The sequence below is a fragment of the Amblyomma mixtum genome, chromosome 3, assembly GCF_055824585.1.
Source record: "Amblyomma mixtum isolate Tamu chromosome 3, ASM5582458v1, whole genome shotgun sequence".
Lineage (NCBI taxonomy): Eukaryota > Metazoa > Arthropoda > Arachnida > Ixodida > Ixodidae > Amblyomma > Amblyomma mixtum.
Window position 1 is genome coordinate 221,989,975 of NC_143014.1, and position 19,549 is coordinate 222,009,523.

A 19,549-nucleotide genomic window follows, 5' to 3' on the forward strand; every position below is an offset into this window, starting at 1 on the left:
TTTTGAACCGTGGGGCCAGCTCTTCGTGGCCGCAGTCGTGGCCTAGTGGTCTGGGCGTCCGCTTCGGCTGCGGGAGGTGGTTGGTTCGAAACCCACCGCCGGACACCCACCGGTAAAAATGGGTACAAGCCAACCCCGGCCCGGCGCCCGGCTTCTTAAGGGGTGTGCGCTTGGAGGAGGCTCCGCAAACCCCGTTGCGCCCCTTCGGGGGCATCCTAGTTTCGAGCACTCAGCCTGCAAAGGTGGTTCGTGTTTCACTGCAAAGTGAAGAGTTCCGACTCAAAACTCGTACGCTCTAACCAGCGTGTCTCAAGACAAACTACTGTAAGCGATCCTTCGTTCCGAAGAGAAAACTTCAGAGTATCACAGCTGACTAGACATTCCAGTTTTTCCGGCTGTCTGACTTCCGAGAAAAGCCGCAGCCGTGGCCTCGTGGCAGAGCGCCCGCCTCGGCTTCGGGAGGAGGTGGGTTCGACTCCCGCCACCGGCCGGGTACCCACCGATTTTCTCAAAATGGGTACAAGCTCTGGCCCGGCCTGGTGCTCGGCTTCCTAGGGCTGCATTGCTTGGGAAAGAAGCCTGCGCCTTCAAATTCCGTCCCTGTGGGCAAAGAGTCGTGTGGACAAAGTGAAAGAGACCCAGAAAGTTGTTACCCAGGAAGTTCCGCCGTCAAACAACCATAAGTCCGCCTCGTGCGGCAGAGGCCCAATTTGTGGCCTTTTTTTTTCTCGCAAGTCAGACAGCCGGAAAAATCGGAATGTCTAGTCAGCTGTGATACTCTGAAGTTTTCTCTTCGGAACGAAGGATCGCTTACAGTAGTTTGTCTTGAGACACGCTGGTTAGAGCGTACGAGTTTTGAGTCGAAACTCTTCACTTTGCAGTGAAACACGAACCACCTTTGCAGGCTGAGTGCTCGAAACTAGGATGCCCCCGAAGGGGCGCAACGGGGTTTGCGGAGCCTCCTCCAAGCGCACACCCCTGAAGAAGCCGGGCGCCGGGCCGGGGTTGGCTTGTACCCATTTTTACCGGTGGGTGTCCGGCGGTGGGTTTCGAACCAACCACCTCCCGCAGCCGAAGCGGACGCCCAGACCACTAGGCCACGACTGCGGGTTGTGCTGAGTCACAACCCCCATCCTACAATATATATATATATATATATATATATATATATATATATATATATATATATATATATATATATATATATATATATATATATATATATATATATATATATATATAGCCGCCGCGGTGGCTCAGTGGCTATGGTGCTCGGCTGCTGACCCGAAAGACGCGGGTTCGAACCCGGCCGCGGCAGTTGAATTTCTTTGGAGGAGAAATTCTAGAGGCCCGTGTACTGTGCGATGTCAGTGCACGTTAAAGAACCCCAGGTGGTCGAAATTTCCGGAGCCCTCCACTACGGCGTCTCTCATAGCCTTAGTCGCTTTGGGACGTTAAACCCCATAAACCAAACCAATATATATATATATTGTAGTAGAACGGAAAGTTGGGCGAGCTGGTATAAGTTCATTATGGGTGGAAAAAACAGCGCGAAGGGACGGAAGACAAAGATGAAGGAAACCGCATGGACCAGCAGTGACTCATAACTAGTTTTTATTCAGAAAAAAAACAGACATTTATAGTTAAAAAAATCACATGACCTGACGTCGCCCACACACATTCCCAGAGTACAACAGTCTAAGAACTACATCATGAGTCAATAATAAAAGCCTTACAACTCGATTTCAGAACACCGTGACTAACCGAAAAAAACATGAGACAGCCCGAAACAAAAAACCAAGAGCATTAAAAAAACCTCACGTTTTGTCAAGAAACGAGACTTCTTTATCTACCATCAATAAGGAAGCCTGACTGACGCATTCATCCCGTCTTTTGCGAATATGATATGCCTCAATGAGCTCCCTTGTCGTCATATCTTTATATCTTTTAAGCTTTTGTCTTTATCTTTTATCTTTTTTATCTTTATATCTTTTATCTTTTAAGCTTGCAAGAAGGATAATAAGAAAGTGTGCAGACCTTTAGCCGCGCACACACGCATTTTATTTCGCCATAAAGATAAGACGACAAGGGAGCTCATTGAAGCGAAGGCGAAGCACAGTAGCATGGGTGCAGGGTATCGCTTCTTCATCCCGTCTCTAATAAAGGAGAACAGAGAGCGGTGCAACATGCGCTTGCAAAATGATGCTTTGAACCCCGCCGATGAAAAAAAACCGTAAGAGCTCTTTAAAAAAAAATTCAGGGGTGCACTTTGTTGACCTAAACTGCGGTGAGGCGAAAGCCTTAAGCGCAGAGTTGCTGCTTGTGTCACTGATGTGTTGTTAAGATGTTAAGCTTCACCTCTAAGTGTGAAACGCGACAGCGTCTGGCAACGTTACCAGGGAGTCCACAGAACGCCATCGTCCATTAGGTTCTACACCTTGCTCGTCGGTAAATTTGTTTTTGAGGAAAGGAAATGTATCTGTCTCGCATACCTCGGTGGACACCTGAACGTCGCCGTAAAAGAAAGGGAGGAAGATGGGAGTGAACGAAGACACCGTATTCTCTAGACGCGCCTTTGTTCATTCCAAACCATCGAGTTGGCATGGCGGAGTGGTTAGCAGTTTTATTTATTTATCTGGCCTGATTAGAAAGGTTAATTAGGCCAATTGGGTGATTAAGCAATTAGCTAAACTCATTCCCACTTACTTGGAGCATCACTATACGATCTCTTTAATTGGTTGGTTACAGCCAAAGTACAATTGGCCCCGTTTGAAATTCGCGCACTGTGACCTCACGACCGTTTCGACCAATTGAAAAGCGTCACATTTCTGTCGACAACTCCTGCTTACAACGATGAGGCATTAAAGGCTTGCGCCTTAATATGTCCCGACGCCGCTGCAATACCTTGTAAACTACCCGACAGGAAAATGAAACTAGTAAAACACCTTTCCATGTCAAGGGCAAATTTTCAGTTGTTGCCGCACTGAGATAGGTGGCAAGCAGAACGCAATTTTCTTGAAAAAAAAAGGCTGTTTAAAAGGTTTTTTGAAGACTTGTACGACAGCGGTACTTTTCCCGAGTAAAAGGACAAACAAGCCGCGACTCAGGATCGCACGTCGGATGAGGGGAGAAGCAACGTCAGAAAATACGAACGACACTGATAGGATATTGCTCTTCTTGGAACGACAGTCGGGAGCTGCAATAGCGACAGGGAGGAGGGCAACGTTCGAGAGGCCGAAGCTTTCTTGCTTGCGCGCTCTTGTTTGTTGCCATAGCGGGTGAAATACCCGGTGACCAGGAGAACTTGATGCACCACGCGTCTTTTTTCGCTGCTCTCCGTGACGTTATCGCCGCGCTGAGGGGAGTATAAATAGAGGGACGCGATGCCGCAGAGCAAGTCAGTCGCTGCAAAACACTGCTGCCCAGGGCGAAAGTAGAAACCTCATAGGACATCGCTGTCAAGCTCAAACTTAACCAGCTTTGCAACCATGAAGGTCCGTACTCATTTGCTTTTGCTGCATTCTAGTGCCATCTTTAGTATCATTCAACAGCTCTTTGTACTTCTCCAACCCTCTGTTCTTTACTTTGGGTGCCAGTATTATACTCTTGATGAAATCACGTCGCTGCAGCTCCAAGTTATTCTTGTTGCACAAGAAGAATGGTGCATTGTAGCGAGCCATGGGGAAGAATTGCGACATGTTTTCTGAGGCCTACAGCACATGACGCAATGACTCCCTAGAAACTTTGAGGGCTAAGCCATTATGGCCAACTGGAATTTGTTTTAGCTGCGAACGTAACTTCCTCACCTTCGAAAGCCCAGTAACTTGGAACAATAATATTCACGATTGTTCCATGTTACGATTGGTTTTGTATTTAAGGCCGTGCCTGATTTCCACTTGTACGACAGGTGACGCTACTGTCCTTTAAAAACACAGATTAATGCGCTGTTATATGTTTCTTTTATCTCACTATTATGCTTCAGCTGAACATTTATCAGTGGACAATAGAGCGCTTTTCTGTTGCCAGCGTATCATTTTTCCGTCTTGAGAATTTTAGAATACTTAGGTAGGGGCAGCAGTATTTTCAGTGCAGTCTATCCCTGTACATCTTTTACCATTTTCAGGGAAAAGAAGAAAAAGTTGTCGATATTATTATTATTATTATTATTATTATTATTATTATTATTATTATTATTATTATTATTATTATTATTATTATTATTATTATTATTATGTTCAATGGCTGCCTCTCAATTTAAGTGATATCGGACTCGTGCCTTAAGCCAAAGTCTGCCTTCAGTTCATTAGTATTCCCTGTAACCTTTGACATATCTCTTTAGAATGTGAATTTGAAACTTTTCTGCCCTCTTTACCGCGCAGTTCTTCGCTTCCATCGCACTGTTTGCCTTGGTGGCAAGCGCCGCTTTCGCCGAAGAGGCTGTGAAGAAAGACGACAAGAAAGAAGAAAAGAAAGATGTTGAAGGACGCGGCGGTGTTCTAGGAGGCGTGGGTGGATACGGCGCAGGCTTGGCACCAGGTCTTGCGGGTGCTGGTCTCGGAGGTCCCGGTCTTGTGGGCGGTGGAATCGTGGGAAACCCCGCTCTGGTCGGAGCAGGTCTTGGACACGGAGTTGGCTTGGGTGGAGTCGGCTTGGGTCATGGCGTCGGCGGAGGATTCCAGTCCGGATACGGTGCTTCAGCTGGAGGACAGCAAGCAGGCTTCCAGAAGGGCGCCGCAGGACACAACCAGGGATCCGGCGCCTTCGCAGGTGGCTCCTCAAACAGGAACGTTAACGCCTACAACAACAACCAGGGATACAGCCACAGCTCTGGCTTCTCGGCCAGCGACAGCAAAAAGTTTGGTGCCGGACATCAGCAAGGATCCTCAGGATTCCAAGGCGGGGCCGCTGGCCACCAGGCTGGATTCGGACAGTCCTCCTTCGGAAAGGCCGCTGGCGTCGGCCACGCGGGCGTCGGCCTCCACGGCTGAAGGTAGGCAAAGTGTGCATAGCGCCGCATACGGACTGTGAATCCCTTTCGGTTGTTCAGGAAATCGCAACGAATCAACCTTCATCTCCTGTTTAAGATATCAAACGTAGAGTATGGGTTGTATTAAGAAAGTTTAGTTCGGTTTAGTTAATGGGGTGGTTTAACGTCCCAAAGCGACTCAGGATATGAGACGCCGTAGTGAAGGGCTCCGGAAATTTCGACAACCTGGGGTTCCTTAACGTGCACAGACATCACACAGTACGCGGGCCTCTGGAATTTCGCCTCCATCGAAATTCGACCACCGCGACCGGGATTGAACCCGCGTCTTTCGGGTCAGCAGCCGAGCACCATAACCACAGAGCCACCGCGGCGGCTTGTATTAAAAAAGCTTCAGTGTGATACTGCGCTCGAAAGAATTATCTTAGATGACGGTTTACTTCTGTTTTAAGCTGCTTTTCACTTGTAGTTTTATACAGAGTTAATGACATCAGTTTCACTCTTGTCCTGTGCTTTCACAGTGCCGTGCTAAAATAGGAACAATTTTTTATGCCCTGACAGCATACTGGGTTATGAGCAGAGGATGTATCGGGAAATGATGAAATCTCCCTCTGCTTTTTTTTTCCAGCAACCGCTGCTCTCGAATGGCTGACATATACCACCCTCACAAAAAACAAGACAGCGGACAAACTCATATGGAATCATTCTTTCTTGTGAAAGCTGTCATCCCCATGCTTCATCTTGGTCCAATCTTCGGTGGAGCTGCAGTATTTCTTACTGCCAACACAGTGTGCATCTTGTTCCTTTTTATCAGAAGTAGTCTAACAGACCTCACAAAATTCAATAAAGTGTGTTTGCCCAAAACTAAACCCTTCTTGCTCTTTTCATATGAGGATAAAGCGGACCTCTTAAGCGACCTCCAGCGGCTGCCATAGTGGAGGCTGCAGAGCGGTCCTTGGGGTGGCCAGTAGAAAGACATTTTTACTCTTGGTTCATCCTTGCAGGAAGCAAACTACATACTGCAAGCAGCGTTCATATCTAACAGACATATGTTATGACGCAGAGTTTATACAGTGGAGAGCCCTTTCTCGAAGTCTCTGCGCTATAAAATTTTACACCATATCATGTGCTACCAATAGAAATTGTCCTGCAGTGCTGGATTTTCTAAAGGCCATTTTCTAAGTCATTACAATATGAACTGACAGGTGGAAGACGCCACGCCTGCGGAATACGTAAAACGCATATTTATTGTTGAATGAAGATGTATTAGCAATGCGCATGAAATAACATACGCCTATATTACACCTCACAGTACCAAAATAATTCTGTCTACAAAAAGTTCAAGCAGCCTATTACACGAAACCTTGAGCATTGCTTGGCCTTGTGCATTGAAAAAATGTTCTAAAATTTGCAGTAGTTGGACACGATGCATATTTGGCAGCCTTTCACTGTAGAAGCGCTGTAGCCTTTAGCTACAGGCTACTTCCTTTACCATACTCTTTACTGCCCATGTGTCTGATACCTCGGCCTCTTCTATTTTAAAGTTGGAATGAACTGTCACTTTACTTTCTTCAGCGTATCTACGATACAGTTATGGCCAATAAGGATCGCTTTTTCCAAGTTGGGCTGATTATATTTGTGCCCACGAAATCGGATTATCAATAGCCTTCCTCTGTAAACCCAGGCCTTTCAGCTTACTGCGTAGCGATGAAGTGATAGCGAAAACTATCGCTGAGGCACGACAGAGCGGTGGGATGCGCAGCGTATGATCGAGCATCCTGCCTATGGCGTGAAAACTAACTTTTATATGGATGCGCTGGCCCCGATATGCGTCCCTTGCTCCTTGTCCCCCTTTAGCCAGCGAAGTATCTTTGTCTAATTAAGTCGTGTCCTTGTTATCATCATCAGCGGTTCTTCGCTCGCGGAGCAACAGGCTTCAAATTATGCGTAGAATATTGTCGCGAAGAAGATGAAGCTAGCAGTGGCGCTGGACGGAGCGCTAAAGCTAGTCCGGCGGCCATTAAAATCATCCCATACCCATCAGTCATATCGTCTCAATCTTCGGCTGGCTGCCGCGTAGCAATATAACTGAAGAAATCGAATCTTTCAGTTCTGTGCCAGTTGGAAGAAGTTTGTAGAAAACATTGCATCGCCAAAAGAAGAAACGCACTAGAAAACAAATGCACAGGCAATTATACGACGTGATGCGACTAATCTTTGTTGGCAGTATTGGTTGTAGATTTTGCTTTAACGTATATTGATCGACTCTCTTTCTAGTCTTTGAGTCTAATTTCTCCGTCGCTTTTTTGATTCCTTCCTGCGTGGGCTTCTTGCGTGTGGAGGCGTCTGCGGGGTAGACGTGGGCGAGGTTATAGAAAGGGAGGGTTGGAGGCTCGTAGGAGGGAGATACAGTTTTACCTGTCAGTTCCCGGGAGTGTACCCACCGAAGGGCACTCTGGACGACGGTGTGCTCTGGACGAGGCATCTTCCGGGCGTTGCGCGTGCACGGTAGGTGCCCCCCCTCCGCTTCAATCTACGATTCGCTAAAGTGCGCGGAGGGTTGGAGGCTTCGGACACACACACGCACACACGGACCACGGACCTTTTTCGCTGGTATAGGGCTATGCTACTAGCAGAGAAAAAAAAACACAAACCGCCCACCAGCGCTCGTGTGTGGTGTGTGTTTGCTCTCGTGTGTTCCTGTTTGCAATTAAGTTTTTCTTACGTGCACAAAAATGCGCGATGACCGCTCTACACGTACAGCCATTAAAAAAACGAATAAGGACACCTATCAGAACTAAAGTGCCTGATATGGGGCTATAACAACAGGAAACTGACTGCAATTTAAGAGATAAATGGCGTCGTCATAACCTGCACGCATTATGTGCTAAGTCCACTGGCCACTGGCCATTGATATTCGCCAACTCTTTGGAAACTCTCACCCGTAGAGTTCTGCAACTCTTTCAGAACCTATGTTTAGACTTTAAAATTTGAGCCAGGACACTGGACGTATCCAAAGGGCAGTCCCATGGACGATAAAATCAAAGCTCAAACGTGTTTACGATAACCTTTTTAAACGCTTATATATATATCACAGTTTATACTGGGGTGCCGAACAGGAGCTCCCCCACGCAAAAAGGGAAAGTTTCTAGGTTATATAGTATTGTCAAGGTATGAATCTGGTAGCTTTATTTTTCATTACTTCAGGAAAATGTTGTAAAAGGAATATCGCCTGGCTTCTTACTTCAGTGTGTAAATTAAAGGCCATTGACGCCCCACTATTTCCCCGAACGCAGGTTTTGTTGACTCATCCTGTGACTGGTTACGTGACTTAGGGAGCGTCAGGGCCCGTGGGCAGGAAATTCCAAACAGTGTAGATCTGATGTAGCAAACTGTGAAAGTTGCGACCTAAAATAAATTGAACCTGACCTGATATGTTTCAGAACGTGTAATACCTTGGCGGTACGAGTGAACCGGAAGTGATCTTACAGCTCAATGTCCACAACACGATGGACTCGTACACCTATCGATGGCATGTGGGTGAACCAGAGGAAACAATCACAGTTACTGCGGTATGCCCTACAATCACTGAGAGGAGATACTTGAGGATTCGAAGATTTCTTGTTTACCTGTCAGGAGTTTAGTTTCAAATCCAAGGGGCTTCTACACAGAAGCTTGTGGTGTGTTCCATGGAAAATGTGCCCTACCATCCCCACAACCGAGGCTTATGCATGACATAGTACGCACAATAATCTTGCCTTAGCAAGCCAGCAAAGTGCCTCTTAGTTTTAGCGTCCAACCTAGCCTTGCTGAGTGCGGATTCACTGAAAAAAAAACAAATGTTTCTGGCATGCAAATAAAAAAAGGAGTGGAGTTCTGTGTTACAGTCTGATGCAAGTGTTGTTCCTCTTCTCCCGTGCATGTGGAAGAAGCATCTGTGCCCGTCCGTTCTTGGACAAAAATCCTCAAGTCATAAAGCAAAACATAAAACAATTTGCTTTTAGAAGTATTGTGATGAATACAATATCGTACACTCGCTCCCCGAAAGAATGCATGGCGCACGTATTCATCGGTTCAAGAATACCCTTCACGTTGCTTTCTATACGCATGCACTATAGGCAAACTACGTGATCACTTAGAAATGTGAAAGCTAACCCGACTTGCGTGGGCCTGTGTTGTAGGTGTCATTTTTCATTGTAATTACAATTTTCACCTACAATTTTTATTGTAGGTGTCATTTACTGCTGCCCTCTACAGACTGGTATGCGAGAGTTATCAACCACATTTTGGGGCTTTTTTTCAAGCATAAAATGCTTTTAGCTCCCATACCCGGCAAACTAAGGCGAACATCGTTCGGAAGCCAGGGCGAATCTAAATCCGACCTTATCCAAAATATTACGCAACTTCATTTCCAAACGGCATCCAGCAAAAAAAAAAAAATTCCTGCCCCGTGTAGGGATTGAAATCAGCGGCGAGACGAACAGAGCAGGAAGTTGGCGGTCCTTTTCTGCTTCCGATTAGGTCCAAGCCTCGTCCCCTGCTACTCAAAACGGACCTCCATAGTGCGTGCAAATGCGATGCGAGACTAACTGACTTGTGATACAAATTTTGCAAGAATGCAACACTTTCTCAAAGTCCTTGGTTTACTATCTGTTTAATGTTTGGTGTCAGGGTACAACTGCACTAAATAAGCCATTCAAGATATCTTGTTGTTGATGTTTTTTTTTCTTTTTCCTCAAAGAAAAGGGGCATCTCTTGTTAGCTGCATATGTCTTCGTGTTCTTTATGAATTCAGTAATGAGAACAGCTGATAAGTCGGTGTGTTTTACCAACTACGACATGATGACGTTTTGGCGGGAACAAACTGCTGACGCTTAAAGTCTGTGCGATGCACGCAGTCAGTGATCATATGAACAATTTATTCCTTCATTGCCCATTAATCTCTGATTTGTGTTGTAATTTATGAAGTGGTCTGTAAATTTAGACCTCTGATTGTTTGTTGAGGTTTCGGTAATAGTGGTCTCTTGATAAACAGATTTCAGTGCTGCTTAATTACTCTGCTGACTCCTTTGTTTCCTATTTCGGGCGCAGCATACTTCTAGCTCAGGGCCGCGCGTCCGACATGTGGCACTCCGATGAGCGAAATTAGAATTCGTTCAGAGAGAATTGCAGAATGCAATACCTGATTTCAGCGTGATAAACACACAAGATTATATCTGGCACATTTTGGGCTAGGTTTCTCCCCGCGAGTAAGGTAGGCTTGGTGTGACCAGTAGGGTGGAAGTGACTGGGCAGTTTAAAAACCTTGCTTACAGGTTGAGCGGATTAGCTAGCGGACCGTGGCTTACATTCACAGCTGCAGATTCGTTTTAGGAATAGCCCATTGCTACTGAAGCCATTACGTAACACATTCACGCAGGGCGCCCAATGGGTGTCAATGATGCCTACAAAAATAGGTAGCCGCCGCGGTGAATCAATCGTTATGATGCACGGCTGCTGACCCAAAAGTCACGGGTTCAATCCTGGCCACGGCGATCGCACTTCGATGAAGGCGAAATGGTAAAGACGCTCGTATTCTGAGATGTCAGCGCACGTTAAATGACCCCAGTTGGTCGAAATTGTCCGGAGTCCGAAATTGTCCTCCTCTACGGCATCCCTCATAGCCTGATTCGTTCTGGGACGTTAAAAGCTCATAAACAAAATCAAAATAGACAGCTGGCATCGTTCACTGAAAAACAAAGTTCCTCCACGAGCCCACGGGGAGCGAGAGTTGATGTTAAAGGGATACCGAGGGCAACTAAGCACAAGTTGTGTTCTTAGTAAAAAATGTATTGTGTCGCTCGTTGCGAATTTGTTAATGATTTTCGGCAACAAATTACGTCCAAAAAGGCGGGAAATTTATTTTCCTGTCACTCTTTTCCAACTCGTGACGTCCAGACCGAAAAGGACTCTATGACCACCGTTTGGAAGAGAATGACAATGTAGGTCGGCTTGAGAGATCCGCGTAAAAAATTAGGTCTTGATGCAATCACAGTGTGGCTGCTAGTTAGCAGCAAACACGTGCAGCCTTTTTAACTAATATTGAAGTGTGAACTTTTGAACTATTATTGTTAGGCTCCTTAATTACAGAGAGGCGTGTAGCCCACGGCAAGTAATATTCATATCAGTTTTTAGAATTCCAAAAGCGCGCTTATCCTCGGCGCTATGGCCCGACAAATTTTGGCTACATCGCGCCTAAATACATGCGCTTTCAAGAAGCTTGCAGGTAAAGCTACCTTTCCAGTGCACGTGACTCTTTGAAATAGCCAAAATTTGTTGGGACATAGTACCGAGGGTTATAGAGTTTTCGAAATTCTGAAAACTGATATAGATATTACTTACGGTATGCTACGCACCTCTGAATAATTACGGAGCCTAACAACAATAGCTAAAAAGCTGACCGTTCAGTATTAGTTAACCAGCCTGCTAGTTAACCCGTCTTAGCTGTATTATGATGTACTACAACGCTGATATACTGTGCCGAAGAAAACACTCTTCTAACTCAAAAAACTTATTTTTAAAAATTGTGTAAAGCCTTAGGTGAAACAGCCTGTATATACGCGTGTGGACATTCGAACCGGCCGCAGGAAAGATAAATCTCCTCCACTTTAATGCGCTGAGATTTTTGTCACATGTTGCGCTGTAAGCACTGCTCAAGAAGTTTTTTTGTTGCCGAGTTTACAATGGGAGCAGCACTGTACCATCGATAGGTAGTGTAAAGTTTTGGTTGAAGCATCTTCGTACCCGTGGAAGTAGGTCTATTGAGGAAATCTTCGATGAGCGGAGGGTAAAGAAGGAATATGAAGCAGAGAATTGAAACTGAAATGTGTGCATCAGGAGTTGCAGTCAGGAGGCAAGCATTGCGTTCGTTGGACATTTTGCAGTCTTCATGAGGTACAAAAATATAAGTTTTGCCACAGGCGCGCAGTTTTCGCGGTTTTGAAGGCATCGATCGCACAGCGCACAGACAAAAAGCCAAGATAAGTTCGGTGGACTCCTTCAAGCTAAAGGAATATGCAGACATGCGAGAAAATGCCTTTCTTTGAACTAGTTAGTGTTCGTGTCTGCAATTTCTTTGTTAGAATGCAGTTTCTGTAAAGGGAGCACTCAGGATATCTTCATTCAGTTTTGGGTTTTCGTAGAAATATAGTTTAGTACTTGTGTAACGTGGCGTCAACGACCTGCAGTTATAGAAATCTCTCTGCGTCAAAGCAGTTTCTTTGCGAAAACGACCGGTGGTGGCAGCACCTCTACTTCGTTTCAGAAGCGACCGCCACCGGAGTCGAATAGAGAGCACACCCATACACCCCTCTCCCAAATCTTCTAGTAAATTCATTCATTCATATTACAACAGCGAGCAAGAGGGGGTCAAACGAAATACCAGACAACACGAGCGCAGACTTTCAGCTAAACTTTATTGCACACTTGCAATGCATTTGTACCTTTTCGGAGATGACCAAGCTTAAAAAACCAAACTTATCAACCCTGATCAATATGTACAAGTCCGCAAAGGCACCCTCCAAAAATGTCATTTCGTTGTTGGCAACTGATTACGACGGTTTGCTGACACACAAAGAACAACCTTTACCAATATGGTGAGCCTCGACAACCTCCCTTGCCGTCTGATCGCTATGTGAGAAAATGACTGACGTTTCACGAAATACACGCCTTATGGAACACAAATCTTTGATAACGGTAAGGGATCTCATCTTCCTATTCATTTTCGCTAATGCGATCACACGTAACACTTTGTTTCATGAAACTTCAGCCATTTTCACACATAGCGATCAGACGTTAGCGATCACACATAGCGATCAGACACATAGCGATCAGCAAACTCTCATTATCACTTGACAGCCACAAAATGAAATTTCTGGAGGGTGCCTTTGCGGAGTTGTAGGTGTTAATCAGTATTGATAAGTTTTTTTTAACTTAGTCTTTGCAGGAAAGTTATAAATGCCTGCAAGTATGTAATAAACTAAACCTGAGAGTCAGCACTCGTGTTGTCTGGTTTTTAGTTGGTCCTCGTCTTCCGTGTTTTATCATATGGATCGCAACTAACTTGCCCAGCTTTCTGTACTTCTAAGCTTCATTCATCATTTAGTGGTCTTTTCTATAGTTTATAAATGCTCCGTTTTCATTGAAAGTATCACCTTTGCCATTATAGGACTTGGAAATCTACCCACAGAGTCCAACTCCAATTTGTTCGTACTATTACATTCTACTTCACCCTGTTTTATTGTCTGAATAGGTGGCAAGTAACCAAGTAAGTATAACCATTCGATATTATCATGCAATGAATGCAACTCAAAAGAGATTTAAAAATTTATGCCACACGAAGAAGTTTGCATTATATGAACAGGGTGCTTCAGGCTGAAGAAAAATGAAGAGCTTCGTGGCTAAGGCAAAGAAGACCTGAAGCGCTTGACCACGAAAAAAAGCCACGACGAAATAGAAACCTGGCGTACTTTCCCGTGCATTTGGTCTCCTTCCATAGCGGTTAATCCATCTGGTGCAACCATTTCTCGGTAGCGATCACCTGGTTCTGTGTTGTGGTAATATTTCGCAAATTCCAGCTACCGAAGACCTCCTGAAATGAACGTCGCAATGTTTACGGGAGGCGGGGGACACGATAGCGGGCTAACAATCTTTCGCTTTGGAAAGACAGCGACACGGGGACGGCAGGCCAGTAGAGAAATGAAGAAATAGAAAGGAAAAAGAAACACAAACTAACGCCTTCCCGAAAGAACTCACTCTTGCAAACGATTTCAGCCTGACGGGTGCTCTGCACGCGGGGCAAGTTTTTAAGCAGAAAGCTGCGTAAAGGCGACCTTGCGTAGACGCAGAGACACACGTTATCGTTGCTGTGACCTCGAGGCCGGGAGAAACGCTTTTTCTCCTCACCCTCTCCGGGGCTCGGAAAGGGGGAAAGGACGCTCTCCGAAGCGAGTCGGTGTGGAAAGGGTGTGAGCTTCTCGGAATGAAAAGAAGTCGAAAGGTGTGGTGTGAAATCGAACTGGGGGTAACGCTCCTACGGCGAGGGCATTCTGGCGTTCTCTTCTTGCTTTATGTTTTCAAACGTAAGTCCCGGTGACTCGCAGGACGTGTCGCTGTTTTGCCTTCTTGTTTCTCCTTTTCCGTAGGCCCGGCAGGTGGTATAAAAGAGCCGACGCAGTGCAGCACGGCAAGTCAGCAGCTTCCAAAGTGTGGTGCACTAGCCAAAGACAGCAGCGGAACCATGAAGGTGAGCATGTGTTGAAGTTTTCCTGGGATTCAACAGTTACAGAAAATTTAAGCCGTTTGGTTTCTCATTTAGAAACAAATGCGTGAAATTTGAATATTTAGCAAATTGAACTGTTTTCTACGCTAAATAACTCGCTTACTATTGTGAAAAGTGCCTCTGAAGGGCGATATCACCTGTCCTAGCATACAGGATATGTCGCTCTCAGTTTATACTGCGTTCCATTGGAAAGTGACGCGGCTGGCCGCCATGCTGATTTTTCTGCTCGACTGACACACAGAAGTATATTCAGGCGTTGTCGAACATGAATAGAAGGAACTTTTCAGGTTTTTGATTTGCGCTGATGATAAAGGCGTGAAGTTGTGACTTTCTGCCCACCACCTACAACACACAGCAAAGAGTTCGTCAAGCTCAAATTTTCGTTTACTCTTTGCCCACCCCGCAGAGCGAGCGAACAGTATGGACGGTGTGGATTAGAAATATCTGGTTTAGGCGTAAATTGCATATTTCTCCAGTAGAACTTCGTATTAAAATATCAATGCCCTTCTTTTTAAATATTCATTACTTTGCTCACGTCTTACAGTGCAGTCATTTTAACAACGTTGAACAATGCGTTCATTTTAGGTACAATATGCTTAAATGGATATTTCATGCCCTCAGCTATTCAAGTGACACAAATGTTTTTTTAATTTCGCTTTTTAAAAAGGGCACGTCTAATCACCTTCCGATACTTTTAATATCAATGTATCCGCTTTTGGCGACGTATATGACTTCTACTTTTTATAAAATTATATGCAGACATTGAACGGGTACTTTGCATTGGAATTTTTTCTTCTGCTGCTAAAGGAGACCGTGACCTTTTTTAATATGTATATTGAAAACAATCGACAAACTACAATGTTTACATATGGAGAGGCTACACAAAGATGCTCGCCTTTGATTGTATTTGTCTCACTTATATTTGTCTCAATTATACTGCATTTGTCTCAAGTATACCTAATGGGATCGACATATCAAGAGGTGGTACTTACAAGGAGCCACTAATCTATGATCCAACCAGTGAACCATCAGATGTTACGGTTTAGTCATCTGCGGAATCACATTTAGCATAGCACAACGCATTCGAACATAAAAATTACCTGTTCCTAAAGTTTTCTGTATGAACGTCGAAAATTCGAGAATGTTCACAGAACCTGTTATCACACTTTGCGCCTGTAAGTTGCTTAGTAACTTTATAACGTTGTTTTTTTTTTTGCTTCCTGTATCCCACCACACCAAAGCGGTGTGAAGCGCAACTTTGATTCTCTTCAATTCTCATGACGCAGACCTTCGCAACCATCGCCCTCTTTGCCTTCGTGGCCTGCATTGCTTTCGCCGAAGAGGCCGCGAAGAAAGAAGATAAGGACGTGGAAGGCCGTGGAGGCGTTCTGGGTGGCGTGGGCTACGGTGCCGGTGTCGGCCCAGGCCTCGTTGGTCCGGGAGTAGTCGGCAACCCCGCTCTGGTCGGAGCAGGTCTCGGACACGGAGTTGGCTTGGGCGGAGTCGGCTTGGGTCATGGCGTCGGCGGCGGATTCCAGTCCGGATACGGTGCTTCTGCCGGAGGACACCAGGCTGGCTTCCAGAAGGGCGCTGCAGGACACAACCAGGGATCCGGCGCCTTCGCCGGTGGCGCCTCCCACAGGAACGTTAACGCCTACAACAACAACCAGGGGTACAGCCACAGCTCTGGCTTCTCGTCCAGCGACAGCAAGAGCTTCGGTACCGGACATCAGCAGGGATCTTCTGGATTCCAGGGTGGCGCTGCTGGCCACCAGGCTGGATTCGGACAGTCCTCCTTCGGAAAGGCCGCTGGCGTTGGCCACGCAGGCGTCGGCCTCCACGGCTAAAGGTACCCCCTGTTCTGGTACAGAGGCTCGAGAAGCTAAGAGCGGAAGGCATGCGGATTGCAGTTGCTTTTTTTTTAGTGGGATAGAACTGTTCTGGAGGAAGCTGCGCTTTTTAGAGTAAAATACAGGTGCGCAATTCCGACACAGTTTTTGGCTGTAATTCAAAGTATGTGGGCAACATGCGACACTGACTGATCTTTTCTTTTCTTTTATTTCAGATGTTGCTACTTCTGCTAGTTTCGCCTTCATGCTTCGTCAACTCGTCCCATTCCACCATTAAACAAAAAACAAATACTGAATAAAGGCGGCATACCTTTTAATGTATCTGTCCTACTTTATTTTAATGTCTGAAGGGCTTTTCAAAAGACCATTGGTCTTACCGCTGTGAACCCTAGACTTGAAGAATGCTTGCGTTGCTTTTGTCAGAGCCTGGAACCATCGTATAATGTAGTGTTTTTCTTTGGATCCGTGATCTAAACATGTCGCCAAGCCGTCAAACTATTAGTTTCAACCACGCATATTGAGAGTAGTGCATTATGGCCGTAAAATGGTTACAAAGGCCACATCGAACGATGCGATGCGTTGAAAACCGTTCTTTTGTTTTAAAGAAAGTCGCAGGTGGGCAAGTAGTTCACATGAAATAGGCTTTCGAAGATTGCTCTCTTTGCAATGACGATATGTTGGCGAGGGAGGCTCACGTAGCTCATCATAATTTGTTGCTCCGATTGCAAAAGAAGTTGTTGGTCTATTTGTTATCCATGGCTATTAAAAATTAGACCTATATTACTTTGTATCAGGTTACCTAAATACCGTGGTTATAACTTTTTTGTTTACGAGGAAAACGCCCTGAAACTCATTTTCTCTGATTTTAGCTCATGCGTATTTTTGGCAAATTTATGGCAAAAATAATTTCTTTTTAGATAATTGGGTACATTTTTTTCTGTGCGCTTCAAAAGCCAGCTTAGGCCCAAGAAGTACACTGATTGGTACCTCCCACAGTCTCTCACATCTTCAATAAACTTCACTCTGATGACGAAAGCCACCAGGATACTAAACAGAGGTGGTCTGTGCTCTTTTGTATTTGCGCGCTCACTTGTTGACCTCTAAGGAACCGGCGAGAACCACAGCTCGCAAAAAAGAAATACTTATAGACGGTCCTCGGTTGATCCTTCCACGCATCCAAACGTTCGCGAAATCTGAGGTTGACGCACTAAAACACGTTATGTCCAAGGTCAACACACTTAAGTTCGTCGCATCCGAAGTACAGACACAAAATTTCGTTATATCCGAGGTGACATACTATGGTTCGTTTTATCCGAAGTAACACACGAAAGTTCGCTATATTAGAGCTGGTATAGTTATGTCCTAAGTTAGCACACTATAGTTTGTTAGAAGAACCGAAAACTGAGCGAGTTGGTGCATATTGAATAGGTAAAAAACAGCACAGCGACGATGGACAAGAAAGAAGAAAGATGAAGGACAAGCGCTGATTAACAATTGGGTTTATTGCAAAAAACAGAGGTATTAATACTCTCCAAAAAGCAACCAGGACGCATACTTCTCCGCAGACACTTCTAATCATGGAAATCAAGATACTTAATCACATAGTCATGAAGAAGCACCGAAGCTTTGCTTACACTCTTGCGAAGTTATCGCTCAGCCCATTCTAAGTTAGTTATATGTGGAATAGTCGTTGCATGTTTAGGATCACCAATTTCAAAATCTTGTGTGCATGGAATGGCAAATAGTTTTTGTCAGCAGGTTAGGAGATTACAGTCGGCAGCCTTTCCGGAAGAGATAATCTTGCTTGCTTGCAATAAAATACTGAGGAACCTAAAGTCTTTTAGTAATTTCCATCACCAGAGCCGTCCGGTAAGAAGAGGCATGCGGTTATACCATATGTTCATCTTTTGTCACATAGATTAATGAGTGAAAGCGCCGGATATGGTATTGAAGCGCTGTTCTCAGCCCCGAAAAAACATGGAAAAATATGTGCCACAGTAGATAGCAAAGCAAAAGCTAAAAAACAAAAAAAAAACAACTGGTAGCAGAGCCTGCAAGATAAAACACCAAAATAAGTTCACGCCGTATGCAGAAAGGGCAGTCTGGAGATTGCCCCCTGAATAATATCCCGGGTTCCCCTGATAAGAAAATGTGTACACCTCTTTTCCATTAGACAAAACTTATTTGGCAGGCGTAGGGAAAAATTAACAAGGGAACTGTGTGAGGCATATCACATCCACGTGAATGGTGACACGTGTGTAAGCACAGCTTTTGTCCTTCTTCATGACAGTGAGATTAAGTAACTTGATTCCCATGATTAGAAGTGTCTACGGAGAAGCATGCGTCCTGGTTGTTTTTTGGAGAGTATTAATACCTGTGTTTGTTCCAAGAAACCCCAGTTGTAAGTCAGCGCTTGTCCTTCATCTTTCTTCTTTCTTTTCCGTCGTCACTGCGCTGTTTTTTACCTCATTTTTTATAGCTTGCTATATCCGAATTGGCATACTAAGGTTCATTATATCCGAGATTAACGCACAAAAAGTCGCTATATACGGGGTGGTATATTAAAATCGTAACAGTCGACCCTACTTATAACGGCCACAGTTATATGTAACGCTCTTTTATTACGAACTAGGGTAGGGATACTCTCAAAATATGTACTAGGATATGTGCGCCTCCGATACAATGAATACCGTGTAACCGCACCACTCGGTTAGAACGAACGAGGAGGCGGCGGAAACCCGTCCCCGCAGACCTTTCAAAAACTACTGCTCCCGGCAGTGCGGAGTCTGAAAGTCTTCCATAACTGAAATCCCCCCACCCTTTTTCATGAAAGAACGCACCGGCCCAAAAAATCAGTAAAACAAGGCATCAGACCGCCGGCCAACTGCACGCGTCGACGAGCTTGGAGGTCAGTGAGTTGCGTGTGTGCCGGCTGGGCGAAGCGTTCAACCTAGAAACAAAAATTTGATGGGTGTGAGACAGGTTCGGCTCTCCACCTTCTGCGCTGCTGCCACGTGCAGCCAGCGCGCATACAGCGAGAGAGAGAGAGAAAGAGAGAGGGAGAAACCTTTTAATGAAACATAGATAATTTAGCCATCGCTTAAAAATCACTGGCATGCTGCTCTGCATGCGGAAGGAAAATTGGGAGACAAAGGCGGAAGGAGAGCAGTGCGGGAAAGGCAAAATAAAATGAATAAAAAGGGAAGAAGATAAAATGCGGCCATTAAATGCGTATTAAGGTGCATCGGCGAGTAATGACGTAATGTATGAAATGATGAAGTGCATAGTCCAACAAATGGGTTAACTAAGTTCACTGTGTGAAGAAAGCATGAGGGTAACATGCATGGCGAAATTACAGCCTGTCAAGCCGTCCAGTGGCATGCAGCGAAGATGCCA

At 45.2% G+C, this 19,549-nt stretch overlaps 2 protein-coding genes across 2 annotated transcripts; both read left to right on the forward strand.

Moving 5' to 3' along the window:
- Positions 1 to 3,382: 3,382 nt before the first annotated feature.
- Positions 3,383 to 5,853, forward strand: LOC149353782 (uncharacterized). Its single transcript, XM_089577409.1, has 3 exons — positions 3,383 to 3,494; positions 4,380 to 4,990; positions 5,613 to 5,853. The coding sequence occupies exons 1-2, from the start codon at positions 3,489 to 3,491 to the stop codon at positions 4,986 to 4,988; spliced, it is 615 nt and encodes a 204-aa protein (XP_089433535.1). The 5' UTR covers positions 3,383 to 3,488; the 3' UTR covers positions 4,989 to 4,990; positions 5,613 to 5,853.
- An 8,154-nt stretch (positions 5,854 to 14,007) lies between these two features.
- On the forward strand, positions 14,008 to 16,470 carry LOC149353783 (uncharacterized). The gene is made up of 4 exons (XM_089582822.1): positions 14,008 to 14,103; positions 14,167 to 14,267; positions 15,590 to 16,152; positions 16,369 to 16,470. Exons 2-3 carry the CDS (start codon positions 14,262 to 14,264, stop codon positions 16,148 to 16,150), a joined length of 567 nt encoding a protein of 188 aa, XP_089438948.1. The 5' UTR covers positions 14,008 to 14,103; positions 14,167 to 14,261; the 3' UTR covers positions 16,151 to 16,152; positions 16,369 to 16,470.
- Positions 16,471 to 19,549: the final 3,079 nt, after the last annotated feature.